Source organism: Papio anubis, chromosome 5 (assembly GCF_008728515.1).
Source record: "Papio anubis isolate 15944 chromosome 5, Panubis1.0, whole genome shotgun sequence".
NCBI lineage: Eukaryota > Metazoa > Chordata > Mammalia > Primates > Cercopithecidae > Papio > Papio anubis.
This window is the reverse complement of record NC_044980.1, coordinates 142,891,732-142,908,914: the sequence shown is the minus strand read 5'-3', so window position 1 is coordinate 142,908,914 and position 17,183 is coordinate 142,891,732. Positions and strand designations below refer to the sequence as shown.

At 54.5% G+C, this 17,183-nt stretch overlaps 1 protein-coding gene across 1 annotated transcript in view; it reads left to right on the top strand.

The window, feature by feature from the left end:
• PDGFRB (platelet derived growth factor receptor beta) overlaps positions 1 to 17,183 on the top strand; it is a 42,158-nt gene that overhangs the window by 5,325 nt on the left and 19,650 nt on the right. Inside the window, exons 2-6 of the mRNA XM_009209380.3 lie at positions 13,607 to 13,652; positions 14,782 to 15,105; positions 15,643 to 15,909; positions 16,650 to 16,777; positions 16,896 to 17,070. Coding sequence (XP_009207644.2) covers positions 13,613 to 13,652; positions 14,782 to 15,105; positions 15,643 to 15,909; positions 16,650 to 16,777; positions 16,896 to 17,070 — 934 coding nt within the window. The 5' untranslated portion in view covers positions 13,607 to 13,612. The remainder of the gene's footprint in view (positions 1 to 13,606; positions 13,653 to 14,781; positions 15,106 to 15,642; positions 15,910 to 16,649; positions 16,778 to 16,895; positions 17,071 to 17,183) is intronic.

Genomic DNA, 17,183 nt, shown 5'->3' with positions numbered 1-17,183 from the left:
AGTGATGCCTGATGCAGGAGGCTGAAAATCAAAGTGTATTGCTTTAACCGAATGAAAATCCTCTCCTCTCCTCAGTTCACATCAGGGCTATTTGATGTCTCAGGTGCCCAGAACCTTTTATCTGCCAGAGGTACCAGCTTCTCCGCCCTGTGATGGAGAGGGCTGTCCCTTGGGAGGGTCAGGGGGTCTGAAAGTTCCGGAATGTCAGAGATGAAAAGGACTTTTGGGGGTCACCTGATTCAACTGCTTTATTGTATGGATGGGAACTAAGGTCCAGAGAGGGGAGGGGTTGCACATAAGGTCCGTGCAGATCATTGGTGATGACGCTGAGCCTGGGACCTGGGCTTGCCTTGGCTCCACCACAGGTACTGGGTCTTTCCCATCTCTCTGAAGGCCTGGAGAGACCCAGCTCCACCTCCGTGGTTCAGCGCTCAGCCTCCAGGTCTCTCTGGACAGAGTATGGGCTGAAAAGGAGCAAAGCCATCCCAACAAGAGATGGGAATCTTCCTGGGTGGTTTGCTGGACCCCCGAGCCTTTGGCCACACGACTTCTTCATTCTAATCATAGTTTCCTCTTATAATAAAGTGGGGAGAAGCCAAGGGAGAAGCTTAGTGACCCCCAGAGGTCCATCCAGCTCTGCCCTTAGCCCCTGGGAGTTCCTGCCGTGCTTCTTGTGGCTGTTTTACCACATCCTCTTTGCTGCTGCTCTGCTACCTTCCCTTCTGAGAAGTGGAAACCCAAGGGCAGTGACACCACCAGCTTCTCCACTTCTGAGGCTGAGCCTCACTGGGTATAGGGTGGGGTGGGGTTTCCAGTTAGCCCTAGAGAGGCAAGGCTCAGCTTTCTAAACATGTCACAGAAGCCCTGGCCCCTCCTGCCCCAGAGCATTGAAGGTGCAGGTGTGACCTGGTGGACTGTGGGTGGCTCCCATCTCACCTGTATTTGTGTCCTTATCAGTTTCCAACCCGGGGTCTATCTGCTGAATGGATAGTGAAATGGTCACTAGACAAATAAATGCATGTAGAGATGCATAAATGGATTGGTGGGTGGGTGGATGGATGGATGGATGGATGGATGGATGGATGGATGGATGGATAAATGGATAGAGACAGACAGATGGCCTCCTCTTTAGTCCAGGGCACAGAGATGACTTCATGAGCACTCATCCTCCTGAGGGCCCCATGCTTAGAAGGGCCTGTGTTTGGTTTAATGCTCTGCAGTCATCATCTTGAAATTGTTAATAATTTTTAACAAAGAGCCCTGCATTTCCATTTCGTGCTTGTCCCACAAATTATGTAGCTGGTCCTGCCAGGGAGTTCAGGCTGGGTTTGGGACGGCTTCATCCCCAAAAGCAGCCTTGCTGCCTCCACTGTCCCCATCCTAATCCACAGCCTCCCACTAAATGACAGCCTGCTGGTGTCATCCTCCTGCATGGAGGCCCCCTCCCCACAGTGCCTGGAGTTACAGCATTGCCCTGCCCAGCCAGCAGCTACTACCTGCCATCACTATCAACGCCTTGAAAAGTTGGTGCGTCCAGAGCAAATCCTCACACAGCACCACAGACCTTTCTTGAAGTCTCCCTGCCTCCTTCCCTGGCCTCCTGTTGCCTCCTTCCCTGGCCATCACTTACCTGTTTGCTGAAGAGCCCCAGTTTCTAGCCCAACAGATCTCTCCCTGCCATTTCTCCCAGATGCCTTGCCATCTCTCACAGAGCCCCGGCAGTACCTTTCCCTGGCATCATCTGCCAAAAATCTCAAGAAACCCTGGAGGCCTAGCTCAAGGCCACCTCCCTCAGGAAGCCATACTCCGTCTCCCCACTGGAGAAATCATATACTCGTATTAGTTACCATTTACTGGGCACCTATGATGTGCCAAGTGCTGTGCGTCATCATCTCTGCACCCCCCCAGCAATGGAAAAGGAGGTCTCCCATGCCATTTCCCAGGAAATTGAGACTCAGACAAGTTAAACTCAGAGAGGTCACCCATTTACGAGGTGGTAGAACTGGGACTTGGACCCAGGAGTAAGTGGCTTCCAGCTGGAACCACTGCTCCCAGCCTGGCAGGGCTCCCATGCCATTTCCCTGCCCGGGATGGCATCAGGCTCAGCCTGTTGACTTCAGAGTGCCGTATGTCTGTTCTGCCCTCACCAGCTCATCCCCATCACCTCCCTGGAAGGAAAGAGTCACCACTGCCTGCCCATGCCAGTTCCCTAGCCTAGTGAATTCTGTGTTATTAGGACGCAGCCAAGGGCCCAGGACTGAAGAGCTGACCCTGCAGAGCCATTTAATCTCTCATACTGTGTAGGCATTTGTTGAGCACCTACTGTAGGCCTAATCCCATATTAGGAACTTGGAGAGAGTCCAGACTGTTGTTAGGTAAGTATCCTGATTTGTGGGAAGTCATATTAAAGGACTAAGACAAAGGTTCAGGAAAGAAGTAATTGACAGACAGTGGAGTGAAGGTTATTAGATGGGTCTCGCCCTAGGTTGGCCACCAAATCCCTGAGTGTGCCAGGATGAGACACTCCTCACTGAGCCTCAGTACACTGAAGAGGACTGTTGCTACTGATAGTACCAATAATCATAGCAGCTATACCTCTTCCTGAGGAGGCTTTTTTGGGAGAGGCCTTCCTGCACCATCTCATTTATTACATGCATACCTTTGCTGAGAAGCCTAGTCCCGTGGAGTCTTGGCTGTGCGCGCAAGGCTGAGTGAGTGAGTGACTTCTCCTTCGAGTGAATGAATAATGATAATGTGGCCACCAACTTTGCAGAGGGCTGTGTGCCAGACCCTGTTCTAAGCATTTTGCTTGTGTTAACTCCTTCAATAGCCCTGACAACCCAGTTATGAGCTGCGATCCACAGATGAGAAAACTGAGGCACAGAGGGGAGGTTAAGTGAATGACCGAAGACAGCGGTGGGAGGATGGATGCTGAGACAGTGAGCGGGTCAGTGAAACATGGGGGTTCTCTGCCCTCCTGCTCTGCTGCCCAGGAGGGCTCTGAGGGGAATCTCAATGTTCGGGAATTGGCACGGAGAAGTGAAGAGTTGACTCATTAGCTAGCTACCCCTCCCCTATTTGCAGGATCTGGGCCTGTGGGGGAAGGCTGTGCGCTGGTGGGTCAGTGTGAATGGCCCAAGGCCTGCCTGTCCCCTGCCCACTTGGCTCAGAGAACCCATTCTGTTTGCGGCCCCCACCCCAGCCCATGGCTGCTCCGGGCTGGCAGCAGCCCGGGGAACAGAAGGTTTGCTTGTCTGCGCCTGCCGCACCCCCCTCCTCAGTCTCAGCCTGGGACCCCTCTCAGGGGCTCCTTTGGCTGCCAGGGCCTGGCACTCTCTGTTGCCATGGCACCGGCCGGAGATGAGGCTCTGGGGGGTGGGGGTGGGGAGGGCAGCCGCAGGATGGTGGAGGCCTGAAACTCTGCAGCTACAGAGGCCCTGGCCCTCTGCAAACAGTGGAAGGGGATGCTGGGGCCCCCACAGGGGCGGGCCTGGACCCTGAGCACAGCAGGCCTGGGGCAGAGCAGGCCACACACCTGGGCTGATTACCCGGATGCTCTGTCCCGCAGGAGCACTGCCCCTGCCAGAGCCTGGCTTTCCTAAGCAAAGACCCCTCTCCTAGCCTTGTGTGCTGACCCTCAACATCTGCAGTGAAGTTGTGGAGTTCTATCCCTAGTCCTGAGTTCTATCTCTAGCTTGACTTTAAAATTATTGGTAACCCAGGGCAGGCCCCCCTGCATACACTACTCCTCAGTCAGAGCAGAGGTGGACCCAGATCCCTGAGGACCTTCTCATCCCTGAGATCCTGGATTCCGTATGGACCCCATTAGAGGGAGAACGTTTCTCTGTGGACAAATGGACAGAACTGTTTCTGATCAGGAGACAGGCAGTCTGGCATGACGGGCAATAATTCAGGTTTTAGCAGTTGTGGTGACACGCACCTATAGTCCCAGCTACTCAGGAGGCTGAGGCAGGAGGATCGCTTGAGCCCAGGAGTTTGAGGCTGTAGTGAGCTGTGAGCTATGATCTGTGATCATGCCACCACGCTACTGTACTCCAGCCTGGGCAACAGAGCAAGACCCTGTCTCTGAAAAAGAAGAATATAGGCTTTGGAGCCAGGCTGGCCTGAGTTTGCATTCCAGTTCCTTTGCATCTTACTTGTTGTGTGATCTTGGGAAAGTTACCAAAAGTCTCTGAGACTCAGTATCCTCCTCTATAAAATTGGAATAATGAGTGTGCCCCCCTCACAGGGTGGTCGTGAGAATGAAGCAAAATCTCTACATCATCTCATTTAGCAGAGTGCCTGGCTCTAAATTAGTAGGGGCTTGTGTTTGTTTCCAGATTGGGGGCGGGGATGAGAACAATAACTAGGAAGATGTCCTGTGTTTGGAGAGTGGGTGGTTGGTGGATAGAAGCAGGACCAATAAGCAGAGAATACAGTGAGATAAACTGTACTCAGTGTAATTAACAATTCTCAATAGTCTGGCCTCTGAAGATTCCAAGCTGGCTAAGAATGAAATGGGCCACAGGTGACGTGGTGAGATCCCTATCATGGGAGGTGTGCAATTGCAGAGAAGGTGGGGGAGATGTGAATAGGGGGAATGTACTAAGATTGTAGGACTCTGTGAAAAATGGTGTGACTGTTTCCCACTCAAACTCTCAGCTTCAGCTTTAGCCAGCTCAAAAGAGAGTATGAAAGAATGAAAGGAGAAGTCGGGACAAAGAAGGCGAAAGGATGAGGCTGACGACTTTATTTTTTATTTTATTTCTTGAGACGGAGTTTCACTCTTGTTGCCCAGGCTGGAGTGCAGTGGCACAATCTCGGGTTCAAACAATTCTCCTGCCTCAGCCTCGTGAGTAGCTAGGATTACAGGCGCACGCCACCATGCCCAGCTAATTAATTTTTTTTTTTTTTTAATTTGAGCTTGTTCTGTGCCAGGTACCGGGCTGTCCTTTTTGCGGGGCTCCTCATCTTTGCCTCCTGCCACAGACGGGCTGTCACATGGGCACTGGGGCTGTGTGTTCTGGAGCCTGTCTGCCCAGGATTAAACACTGGAGCCACCACTGGCAAGCTGTTGGTCAAACAATGTAACCACTCTGTGCCTCAGTTTCTCCACATCTGTAAAATGAGGAAGCAGTACCGATATCATGGGATTGTTCTGAGGACTGGGTGAGATCAGTCACATAAGGAGCTTAGCACAGATAGTGGGTGATAAGTACAGTGGGCCCTTGAACAACGAGGGGGCTAGGGACAACCGCCAACCGCAAAGTCGAAAATTCATGTATAGCTTTTGACTCCCCAGAAACTTCACTGCTAATAGCCAGCCTACTGTGGGCCTTACTGATAACGTAAAGTCAATTAACACATATTTTGTCTGTTATGTATATTATATGCTGTGTTCTTATAGTAAAGTAAGCTAGAGAAAAGAAAATCACAAGGAAGAGAAAATACATTCAGTATTCATTGAGTGGAAGTAGATCACTGAAAAAGTGTTCACCCTCGTCTGCACGTTACGTAGGCTGAGGAGGAGGAGGAAGCGGAAGGGTCGGCCTTGCTCGCAGGGGTGGCAGAGGCAGAAGAGGTGGAGGAGGTGAAAGGGTGGGAAGGGTGTGAATGTTTCACATGTGTGAAAGTGGACCTGCACAGTTCAAACCTGTGTAGTTCATGGGTCAATGTACGAAATCAGAGGTAGCTATTATTATTATTGTTATTTTTAAGGCTGCTAGAGGCCCAGATGGGGCCGGGGTGGGTGGGGGGACTCTGGGCCAGGAATCCATAGGGCCCTGGGGGTCGCCCTCAAGGCGCCGCAGGAAGCAGGAAGTGCTTGCTCTGCAGCCGGTGGGCAGGGGTGTGCAGCAGGCCTCCCTCCCTCACTGACCTCCTTCTCAGGCTGCTTCCCAGCCTTCCTGGGGACGAAGGGCCCCTCCCTTGGGCCCCTCCCTTGGGTCCCAGCAGCCGTGAGGCACACACTGAGCGCTTTCCCACGCATCGTTCCAAGTAGCCAGCCAGCATGGCTGCCCCTACCCCCAAGCACACCCACTCTGACGGGTGAGGGGGTGTTCGCTGCAGGAGAGCGGGGCTCGGGCTGGGGGATCAGCCCGTTCTTTATCAGCCTGGCTCCGTTCCAGACAGATGTTTCATCTTATTTTGGACTTCCAGAAAATAGGTCATTTCTTTCCATTGTGTTCCCTGGGGAGGCCTCATGGGGAGAGGAGCACGAGTGAGTGACGAGTGTGAGGGCCTGGCTTGGGCCCTGGGGAGCTGTGGGGGCAGCCGCCTTCCTCCCTCAGTTGTGAGGGAGCTGTCAGGGCCAGGGCCGGAACATTCTCAAAGGCTGGGTGGAGAAGCCAGTCTTTGCCTGAGGGGGATGGAGAGCAGAGGAGGGCTGGGAAGGTCACATAGGTGTTTCAGAAAGGTCCCTCTGGCTGGTGTGTGAGAACAGGTGGAGGGGACAGATTGGAGGTAAGGAGCTTAGCCGTGGGACGGCCAGAGGCAGCCGAGCCTGTGCTGGAGGGGTGGGTGCAGGGGGCTCAGCAGGCTTCCAGGGAACCAGCACTGTTCTGCCATCCAGTTGGGACTTCCAGAACAGCGGGAGCCCACACCAGGCCCCATCTTAGTCAATTTCTGCTGCTTTGTTCAGGGGACTTTGTAGGTACCTGGAAACATAAAGAGGCCCCTGGGCCTGGAAGCAGCATGGCACAGAGAGTGGCTCCAAGACCGTGTGGCCTGTGCCAGGCTGTTCTCCCTCTGTAGCCCTCAGAGTGATCCCGAGGCTGGTGGGGAGGTTCATGGTGCAGGGGTGGAGCACTGAGCCTTCTCCAACTGGAAGTGGATCGAGCATAGGATTGAATAGGGGCAGTGGGAGCCTCGGCCACTTCCCCAGTTTCTCCCCTCCACCTGTAACTGTCTCCTCACCCTGTGATCCTGCTGTCTTCCCTGGCTCCCAGGATGGGGCTCCCTGATGACATGACCTGATCACACCCACATCTCAGCCTGCTTGGGGACAGCCACATGGGCCAGACTCACCGTCAGGCCCAGGCTATACTGCTATCCCTTTCTTACTCTCTAGCTGCTGGCGGGAGGACTCCATCCCTGGCTCCAGATGCCTCTTGCCCCCACAGACTCCCAGGCCTGGAACTGGCAGCCTTCTCTGAGCTGAGTCATGACATGGGTCCCTCCCCAGCACCCCCACCCCGAGCCCAGCATTCCAACTCAGCACAGCTGCCTTCCCAGAGTGGAGCCCTGAGGGCCACAGCACGTCAGCCCTGAAAGTGCTCCCAAGACAATCTTGCCCACCCTTTTGCACAGATAAGGAAACTGAGGCTCAGAGAGGGTCAGGACTGTACAGTAGTCGCACTTAGCTGCAGTTTCACTTTCTGAAGTTTCAGTTACCCCAGATCAACTGTGGTCCAAAAACATTAAATGGAAAATTCCAGAAATAAACAACTTAAAAGCTTTAAATTTTGTGCTGTTCCGAGTAGTGTGATGAAATCCTGCACTGTCCTGTCTGTCCCGCCCAGGAGTGAATCATCCCTTTGTCCATATACACTACCCTCCTGTTAGTCATCAACAAAGTCCACTCCTGACATCCAGCCATCAACACCATCATGGCTCAGTGGTCCAGGATCACTTGGAGCAGATGACCTGATCCTTCTGATAATGTCTGGAGGTCAGTAGTAGCCTAACGCTCGTTCACAATGTCTACGCCATCACCTCACTTCATCTCATCATGTAGGCACCGTGTCATTCCACATCTTCACAAAAAGAAGAGTGATAGAGTACAGTAAGATATTTTAAGAAAGAGACCACAGTCACATGACTTTTATTAGAGTATATGGTCATCATCGTTCTATTTTATCATTAGTTATTGTTGTTCATCCCTTATTGTGCCTTATTTATAAATAAAACTTTATAATAGGTATGTATTTGTAGGGGGAAGAACATAGTATGTATAGGGTTTGATTTTATCCAAAGTTTCAGGCATCTACTGGGGCCTAGGAATGTATTCCCTGCAGATAGGGGGGACCACTATCCTATAAGTGGGTGTCACAACTGGGACTAGAGCCAGGTCTTCTTACTTCCCACCCCAACCCCCCTCCAAAGTCTGTCCCAGGCCTGTAAAGTGCCCCGGTACAGAGGACGGAAGACTGGACTGGGTCAGGAGCCTGGAGTCTTCGGCTCACTTCTCCCAACAACTTAGCAAATTACCTCCACTGAGTCTCAGTCGCCAATCCCTGCCTGGCTGGGCCCGTGCAGAGAAAGTGACTTTAAACAAAGGTCAATGTGTGGCAGGACAGAGGTGTGCTGTGGAAAGGGCAGGGGCAGCTGTAGCCTGAACCTTGGGGCCTTGAGCCATCAGCCTCACATCTTAGCAGGGGCTGGAGGCGGGGAGCTGTGCAGACAGGTGAGCTTCAGCCCCACGGACCACCCAAGCCCATCTTGTCTAGGCCAAAACAATGGGCCCTCTTGCTTTCCTTCCCTAAGCCTCAGTTTCCCCACAAGCACAATCGAGCACAGGAAGGCAGTTAGATCAGATAGATGATCCCTGAGGGCTCTGGCGTGCTGACATTCCAAGACTCTGACCCCATAACCCCATGGCCAGGCCTCCTCCTCCCTCAGGCATTTGGTTTATTCAGAGCATCCCAGGCCTGAGACTGCCTGCCCCCAGCACCCCCGTCTCCCTGCAGCATGGCCCTCTCTCCCTCATCTCACTGCTATTTCTACCCGGCCTGTTCCCAGCCTCCAGACTGAGCATCCCACTGTCCCCTCAGTGCCCACAGATCCTCCCTATCCTAAACCTGCTCAGTCGCAGCTCTCACTCCTGCTCTTTGACCTTATTCTCATCTCAGAAAACGGCATCCTCCCCTCAGCACGTGCGCGTGCACACACACACACACACACACACACACTCCTGCCTCCCAGTATTCCAAGCCAGATACAGAGGTGCATACCTCCCTCTCCAGCCCCTCAATATTAAATCACCCAGTCCTGTCGATTCTCAGCTAAGTAACTCTCAAATTCATCTGTTTCTATCAGTCCCCACTGCTTTCTCTCCAGAGCCAACCAAACAGGCACGTTGGTCACAGAAGCGGTGGAGCTGGTGGCAGAGAGCATCGTGTCACACCATTTCACTTTAATCTCTGTTCTACCCCTTCTGACTCTGCATTCCTAGCCCAGTTATTAAATGCTCTCTGCCTCAGTTTCCCCACCTGTAAAATGGAAATGATCACTGTATCTACCTCATAGAGTTGACTGAGGATCAAGTGAACCAATACATGCCAAATGCTCAGAATGGTTCCTGCTGCAGTAACATGGGCTTTCTGGCTTGTCTGTTCATGCATATGCCTGCGTGTTCAGGTGAATTTGGGGTTCTATGTGCACACGTTCCATGCATGTTGTATGTGCTGCATACACATGTGAACTGTTGTACACGGGAGCATCTCCACGGGTGGTGGGCACAGTGGGAGCTGTACACATGTGTTTTGTGTGGGTGTACACATGTTTAGTGCCTGCATGAGGGCTTGGCACACACATGGTCTGTTGCATACGTGTGTGTTTCAGAGGAGCGTGTGAGGAAGCGCGTAGGCAGGCATCTGTGCATCTGTACTGTGTGTATGTGCTCACCATGTGCAGGCTCCCCCCATCAACCCCGCAGCAATGCAGGGCCCCCTCCCTGGCCTGCCTGTGTCGTGGGAGCCTCAGGACCCTGAGGGAGGGAAGCTGTTGCTGGCGGATGTGGCCAAGATGGGCTGGATTTATTTAGATTAAGGCGGTGGGAAAGGAGTGGAGAATTGTATGTGCTGGGAGGAGGGAAGTCTGGGGCTCTGAGAATGACTCCCCAAGCAAGCTTGCTCTCCCGGACTTGGGGCACCCACTCCTCTCCCCTGGACTTGGGGTCCTTACTCAGCTCCTTTGGACTTGGGGCCCCCACTCTGCTCCCTTTTGACTTGGGGTTCCCAGTCTGATCCCCTGGACTTGGGGTCCTTATTCCACTCCCCTAGACTTGGGGCCCCCCACTCCTCTCCCCTGTACTTGGGGTTCCACTCTGTGCCCCTGGATTGGGGTCCTCACTCTGCTCCCCTGGGCTTAGGATCCTCACTCTGCTCCCCTAAGGGGGGTCCTTCTGAGTCGCGTGAGGAGCTGGCAGGACCTCCACTTTGGGCCTCTGAGCCTACAACCTAGCCAGAATAGGAGGAATCAGGAGGGGTTCCTGGCACACAGCACTCTCTTCATGGGCAAAAGGGGGACCCTTAGGAGTCCCCTCCCTCTCTCTGCTCTAGAGGCCTCCCTGGGCAGGAGAGTACAGCAGATGGGGGGAGTGTCTGCTCTCTGACTGTGACATCCAGGTTGTCCTAGGTGGCCCTTCCCTGGAGTACAGTCCTCCTAAAGAGGGGAAGTTGTCACAGGCAAACCCACTACCACCAAGTCAGCTGCCTGGGCCTCCCTGGGATTGGCTGGAACCAGAGCAGCCTCTGGGAAGCACAAAGAGGCCTAATGCATTGGGTGGACACTGGGGGGTGTCAGGGAGTCATCCAAGATGGCCTGGGAGGTCATGTCTGGGTGCCCTAAGCCCTACTCTGCCCTCCCTGGCCCTCTAGCCTCTTGTCCCTACCACTCTTTCCCTGCCACCTCCTGGGGTTCCACATCACCAGCGGAAAGTCCCCTGAAACACTGCTGTCTAACTCTTTTTATTTTTATTTATTTATTTTTTTGAGACAGAGTCTCACTCTGTCACCAGGCTGGAGTGCAGTGGCATGATCTCAGCTCACTGCAACCTCCACCTCCCAGGTTCAAGTGATTCTCCTGCCTCGGCCTCCCGAGTAGCTGGGACTACAGGCATGCACCACCATGCCTAGCTAATTTTTGTATTTTTAGTAGAGACGGGGTTTCACCAAGTTGGCTAGGATGGTCTCGATCTCTCGACCTTGCGATCCGCCCGCCTCAGCCTCTCAAAGTGCTGGGATTACAGGCGTGAGCCACCGCGCCCGGCCTGTTGTCTAACTCTTAATTGTATAGATGGGGAAACTGAGGCCCAGAGAGGAAAACAACTTGTCAAAGCCTGCACAGCAAGTCTGTGGCTGAATAGTCACGGAAATTCCATCTGTGGAGCGAGAGGGCTGGTGGATTCTCACGTGACTCTAGCCTCAGGAACGTAACTCCCTCCTGCTTACTAGCCCCCACCGCTTCAAAACACCCCAGTAAGATTCATGGTGACTAGAATCTTCTCTTTGGCCAGTCAAAAAGGCAGAGCTTCACCATAGGGACCACTCTTTGAAATGACACCTGCCAACCTCTCTGTATGGATGGGGAAGCAGAGTCCAGAGAGGCTGGAGACTCGCTCAGTCTCATAGTGGGTCCCAGGGCGCTTAGGAGGGGAGCTGATTGCTCTATTCACAGTGAAGCCAGTCCGAGATCCCTGGTGTGCCTACACCCTCCCTACAGCATCCACACTGCCTGCCTGTCCCCTCCCCACAGCTTGAATCTGCCTTTTTGCTGTGCGACTGGGGCATGCTTCTGTCCTTCTCTGGGCCTCTGCTGCCCATTCAAAAGGCATCCCCCCTAGCTCAGAGTCTCTAAGCTACCCCCAGCCCCAGGCCCAGCAGGAGGGATTCTGAAGGGGAAAGGATAGAGTACCACATGGGAGCAGGGTCAGGGGCTGCATGCCATGAAGGCCCAGCCCACATGGCCAGTCCAGACTTCCAGAGCCAGGCCAGCCCCGCTGCAGTGACCTCCCTTCTCCTGGCCAGCCGGCCAAATTCCTCCTTTAGAATAATAAACAGTGTGGCCAGCCAGGGAGACTGGGAGAGGAGGGGCAGGGAGGCTGAAGTGACCCCCTCCCCCAGCCTCGGCTGCTAATGATTTTCTTTGGCTGAGATCTCTAGCAGGAAGGGGGCAGCCAGAGGGGCACCGATGGAGGGGCAGATGGGCCTCTGTGGGGGCTGCTGGCTCCGCCTTGGCGCTGCTCCCTCCTGACCAAGGAGGCCTAGCATCCAGCTGGAGGGGCTGGGGCAGAGGGATAGTGGGGAGCAGAGGCTGGAGGGGGCGTCAGAAGGGCTAGGCTTCGAGTCAGGAGCAGATCAGAGAGGGGAGAGGAAGAAATGAGGAGACCTTCAGGCAGGCAGTCCGAAAGGCAGCGGGGAGGAGAAGAGCTGATTTGCTCAGACTGTTTCATGGGGTGTTGGGCAGAGCTAAGGTTGGGGGTCCATAGGCTGGGGGAGCCTTGCCTCTGTCCCACCCCTGACATGTGAATGCCGCCCTGGTAGGTGCGGCACTCACCATCATCCACTTCCAGAGCTGGGGACTTAGGCCACAGGGAGAGTGATGGTACAAGAGGTGGCGTGCTGGGGCCTGAACCCGGTCCACAGCCCTAAACTGAAAACTAAAAGGGATGAGATGGGGAGGCGGGGGCAAGCTGGGCATGGCCTTCAGAGGCAGGATAGGCCGGGCAGCCCCACGGCCAGAGGAGGCTCCTTGTTGCCTCATCACGTCATCACCTCCCAAAGCTCATGCTCTGCGACCCTCCCGTCCTCTGGCCTCCTTCCTGCCAAGGCTACAGGCAGATTTTGGCATACCTGGCTCCTGGTGGTCTCTTGGGACCCGAGGTGTGTCTTCCAAGATAGAGGAGAGCAAGGGCTGCCCCCATTCAGTCTGTCTCTGTCTTTGTCTCTTAGTGCCTCTGTCTTAGTGTCTCTCTTAGTGCTTCTGTCTCTTAGTGCCTCTGGTGCTGTCTCTCTGGGCACCTCTTCTCTGTCTCTGTGTCTTTGTCTCTTTCTGCTTCTATCATTCCAGGTCTTTCTCTCTCTGTCTCCCTCTCAGACAGGCTCTGCTGTGGAATCTTGGGCAAATTTCTCACCTTCTCAGAGCCTCAGTTTCTCCATCTGCACCCTGAGAGTGGAGGTGAGGAGCCTGGCTTCACTGGTCTCCAAGGACCTATGAGGCCTGGCTGCTTGAGGGTACCTCTCCTGGGCCCAGCCCCTAGCCACTCTCCCCTGGGCCTCCCTATATGCTCTGAGCTGAGTAAAGGGGTCCAGGCCCACCTCCCACATTCCACAGCCCCAGCTCCCCCGCTTCCCTTCCCACAGCCCACAGCCTCCTCCGTTTCCTGTTGTGCTTGTGGAGCTGCGGGAGTTCTCTGGGTTCTGGCCTCCCCCCTCCTCGTCCCAGGCCTTTCATCACACTTTCCCAAATATTTGTCCTGGCAGATAAGAGCCTGGTATTGGAACTATCACCCGGAGGACAGGCTGTCAGAGCTGGCAGGCCGCTGGATACCATCCAGCCCAACTTCCCCTCCCTCACTGTACAGAGGGGGAAACTAAGGCCCGGAGAGAGGCTGGGGATGCAGCCGGGGCCACATGAGAGTCACAACCAGAGCCAAAGCAAGGGCCAGGCCCCCTAAGGCTGAATCTGGGGTGGAGAGGAGAGGGTCTGTGGTCTTGAGTGCCCTTTCAGGCTTGGAACGTGGTGGCTTTTGACTTCAGCCCCTCGGACATGAAGGCTGGGTGGCCCAAGCTGGGGCTCATTCTGCAGGAGCCAGGTGGTGAGATAGCTCCTGGCGCTGCCTCCATCTGCCCTGGGCCAGGTGTTAAACTCCTCTTTCACTCTGCAGGACACCATGCGGCTTCCGGGTGCGATGCCAGCTCTGGCCCTCAAAGGTAGGTAGATGGGAGATAAGGTAGGGGAACTGGGGGGGCTGCGGAGTGGAACCCTGGAGCTGGCAGGGGTGACGTGTGCTGGTGGCAGGGCGTGAAGCACCAGGCACACTGCCCTGCTCTTCGGCTTTAGTTTCCGGGATTTCCAGTGGGCTCTGTGGAGGCCTCCAGCTGCCAGCCCTTCAGTTCAGAAAGCGTCAGTGGCCCCTGCTTGTCCAGAACCATCAACTCACATCCTTTGATTGGTCCTCCAGACCCCATCCTACCTTCTGGCACACACCCCTGGCCTCCTGGCCTCCGTCTGGTAGATCCGCGGCACCCGGCTTGGACCCCTCATTAGCTGGGAGCTTCCAAGTCCCTGCTGGGCTTCTCAGCACACCCCACCCCTCAGTCCTGTCTGTTAACATGTCTTCGGCTCTGCAGGGGCTGAGTGGCTGACCCAGAAATTAATGACCAGACAGCAGCCTGCCCGGCAGCTGGCTGTCAGATGGACTGGCTGCCTGACTGCCCACCTCCCCTCCTGATCTTTATCACCAGGGGGCATGGAGGGTGTGGCCTGCAAAATCCTTGTTCAGGGGATGTCATGGTGGGAAACCAATCACTTGACACACGCATACCCCCAAACCCAGGCCCCTCCAGCCCAGAGGGGCCTCAGCATCTTTCCTGCCCCCACTCTGAGCTACCTGAGCCCCTCCCTCCCATCCCTCTCCCACCCAGAGCCACCTCTGGGCCTTGGGCAGAACCTGGGCAGTCGGGGGAGGGGGCGGGGAGCTGTAGGGAAGAGGCTCAGAAAGTGACCTGGGAAGCAATGCAGGAACTAGAGGCCAGGGAATTGCTTCCCGAGGATTTCCTGGCCCCTTCTGGTGCCTACTGCCTACACACGGCACTGCTGAAGGATTTAGAGGCTGGGGTCTAAACGGACTGACATAGGCAGTCTGGAGGAATCCCTGGGGCCCTGAAGCTGGGTGAGTGATCCTCAGAGCCGTGGCTGGAGAGCCCCAGTCTGTCAGATAAAGGAGCTGTGCTCCTCAAGGACTTGAGGGCTGTGCATATGTGGCCTTCTCACAGGCTCAGCCCTGTGAGAGGTGCTGAGGCCCCTGTGCCCTGATGTCTGATACCTCCTCTCCCAAAGGCCAGCTGCTGTTGCTGCCTCTGCTGGTACTGCTGGAACCGCAGGTCTCTCAGGGCCTGGTCATCACACCCCCGGGGCCAGAGCTTATCCTCAATGTCTCCAGCACCTTTGTTCTGACCTGCTCGGGTTCAGCTCCCGTGGTGTGGGAGCGGATGTCCCAGGAGCTCCCACAGGAAATGGCCAAGGCTCAGGACAATACCTTCTCCAGTGTGCTGACACTGACCAACCTCACCGGGCTAGACACGGGAGAATACTTTTGCACCTACAATGACTCCCGTGGACTGGAGCCTGATGAGCGGAAACGGCTCTACATCTTTGTGCCAGGTAAGGGTCCCCAGGCTGTGTGCCCACTCCTTACCCCTTTTTCAACTGGAGGCACCAGGGGAAGTCCAGAGAGTGCTTTAGTTTGTTGTGAAACGCAGCCATCCTAGAAAAGCAGACAATCATGGAACCAGCCTGGCTCAGTCCGGCAGTGTATTCGCCCCCACTCCTTGGTCTGGATGATCTGCCTGCTCCCTGCCAGTCACCCCATTCCTGCCTCCCAAGAACTCTATATTCTCAGCTGCTTCCAATCTGCTCCCTCTTGACCCCACATCCCGTCTTCCCCATTCTCCAAGCTCCAGATATCAGCTGCATTTCAACTTGTGACTTGCCTTCTTTCTTACCCTGGCGCTGTCAATATCAAACATTAGAGCTGGAAGGGACCAGCTCTAACATTTGATTTATGCTCCTCTGGGAGTATCCCTATTCTGTAACGGGGCGACAGAGGGCCAGAGACAGCAAATGACTTGCCACACAGCAATTCAGGGGATGGCCAGAAACCCGGTTTCCCTGACTCATTCATGGCTCCACTCCTGGCAGATCCCACCGTGGGCTTCCTCCCTAATGACGCCGAGGAACTATTCATCTTTCTTACGGAAATAACTGAGATCACCATTCCATGCCGAGTAACAGACCCACAACTGGTGGTGACACTGCACGAGAAGAAAGGGGACATTGCACTGCCTGTCCCCTACGATCACCAGCGTGGCTTTTCTGGTATCTTTGAGGACAGAAGCTACATCTGCAAAACCACCATTGGGGACAGGGAGGTGGATTCCGACGCCTACTATGTCTACAGACTCCAGGGTGAGCCCCCTTTCTGGCCTGATGCTCAGCCCAGGCAAGTATAACCCTCCACAGAGCAATAGCCCTTTACAGTTTACAAAGTGTGAGACTCCACTTCCCAGTGGATTCTCACCACAGCCTTGGAAGGGAGATAGTGTTTTCCCCATGTTACAGATGAGGAAACTCACGCGCAGAGAGAGGATGGAGTTTGTCCTCTGTCCCAGAATTCGATAGCGGCAGAGCTGGCCTGTGTAACATGGTTGGTGAGGGCACGAGCTTCTGAGCCAGCTGGGTCGAAATCCCAGCTTTGCTATTTCCCATCTGAGTAAGTTTACACAAAGCACGTAATCTCTCTGAGCCTGCTTCCCCTCTTGTAACGTGGGTATAATAATGACTGCCTACCTCATAGGATCATTGTGAAGATTAAATACAATAAAAGATGGAGAGTACCTGGCACATGGTATGTGCTCAATACATTTCTCCTGTACGTAGCTCTCCAGAGTGTACTTTGATTTCCAGTCTGTTATCCCTTCTAGAATGTCAGCTCCATAAGAACAGAGATTTTGTCCATTTTGTTCACTACTGTTGCCCCAGTGTCCAGAATAGTACTTGGCATGTAGTAGGTATTCAGTAAATATTTGTTGAATGAATGAATCTTCTACATCAGTCATCCTTTCCCTCTCTAGCCCCTACCCTATCCCCAAGCTGAAGTGGTGGCTGGTGGTGACTTCCCCAGCCCTAAGCCAATCTCTTTCCACCAGTGTCATCCATCAACGTCTCCGTGAATGCAGTGCAGACGGTGGTCCGCCAGGGTGAGAACATTACCCTCATGTGCATTGTGATCGGGAATGAGGTGGTCAACTTCGAGTGGACGTACCCCCGCAAAGAAGTAATGTGGGGCCAGCAGGGGTTGGAGGGGGGGCCAGGCAGGGGTGAATATCTGAACTGCAAACTGATTTCCCCCGGCCCCTCCTGATATGGGGGGCCTGCCCAACCTGTCGCTGCAGAGTGGGCGGCTGGTGGAGCCGGTGACCGACTTCCTCTTGGATATGCCTTACCACATCCGCTCCATCCTGCACATCCCCAGTGCCGAGTTAGAAGACTCGGGGACCTACACCTGCAATGTGACAGAGAGTGTGAACGACCATCAGGATGAAAAGGCCATCAACATCACTGTGGTTGGTGCGTGCCTTGGGCTCAGCCCAACCCCCAGTCTGAGCTGGACCCACCGCCTCTCACAGCCCCGGGATATAGTCAGCCACACTCCAGTGCAGCCCTAGCTAGCCTCTGTGCCA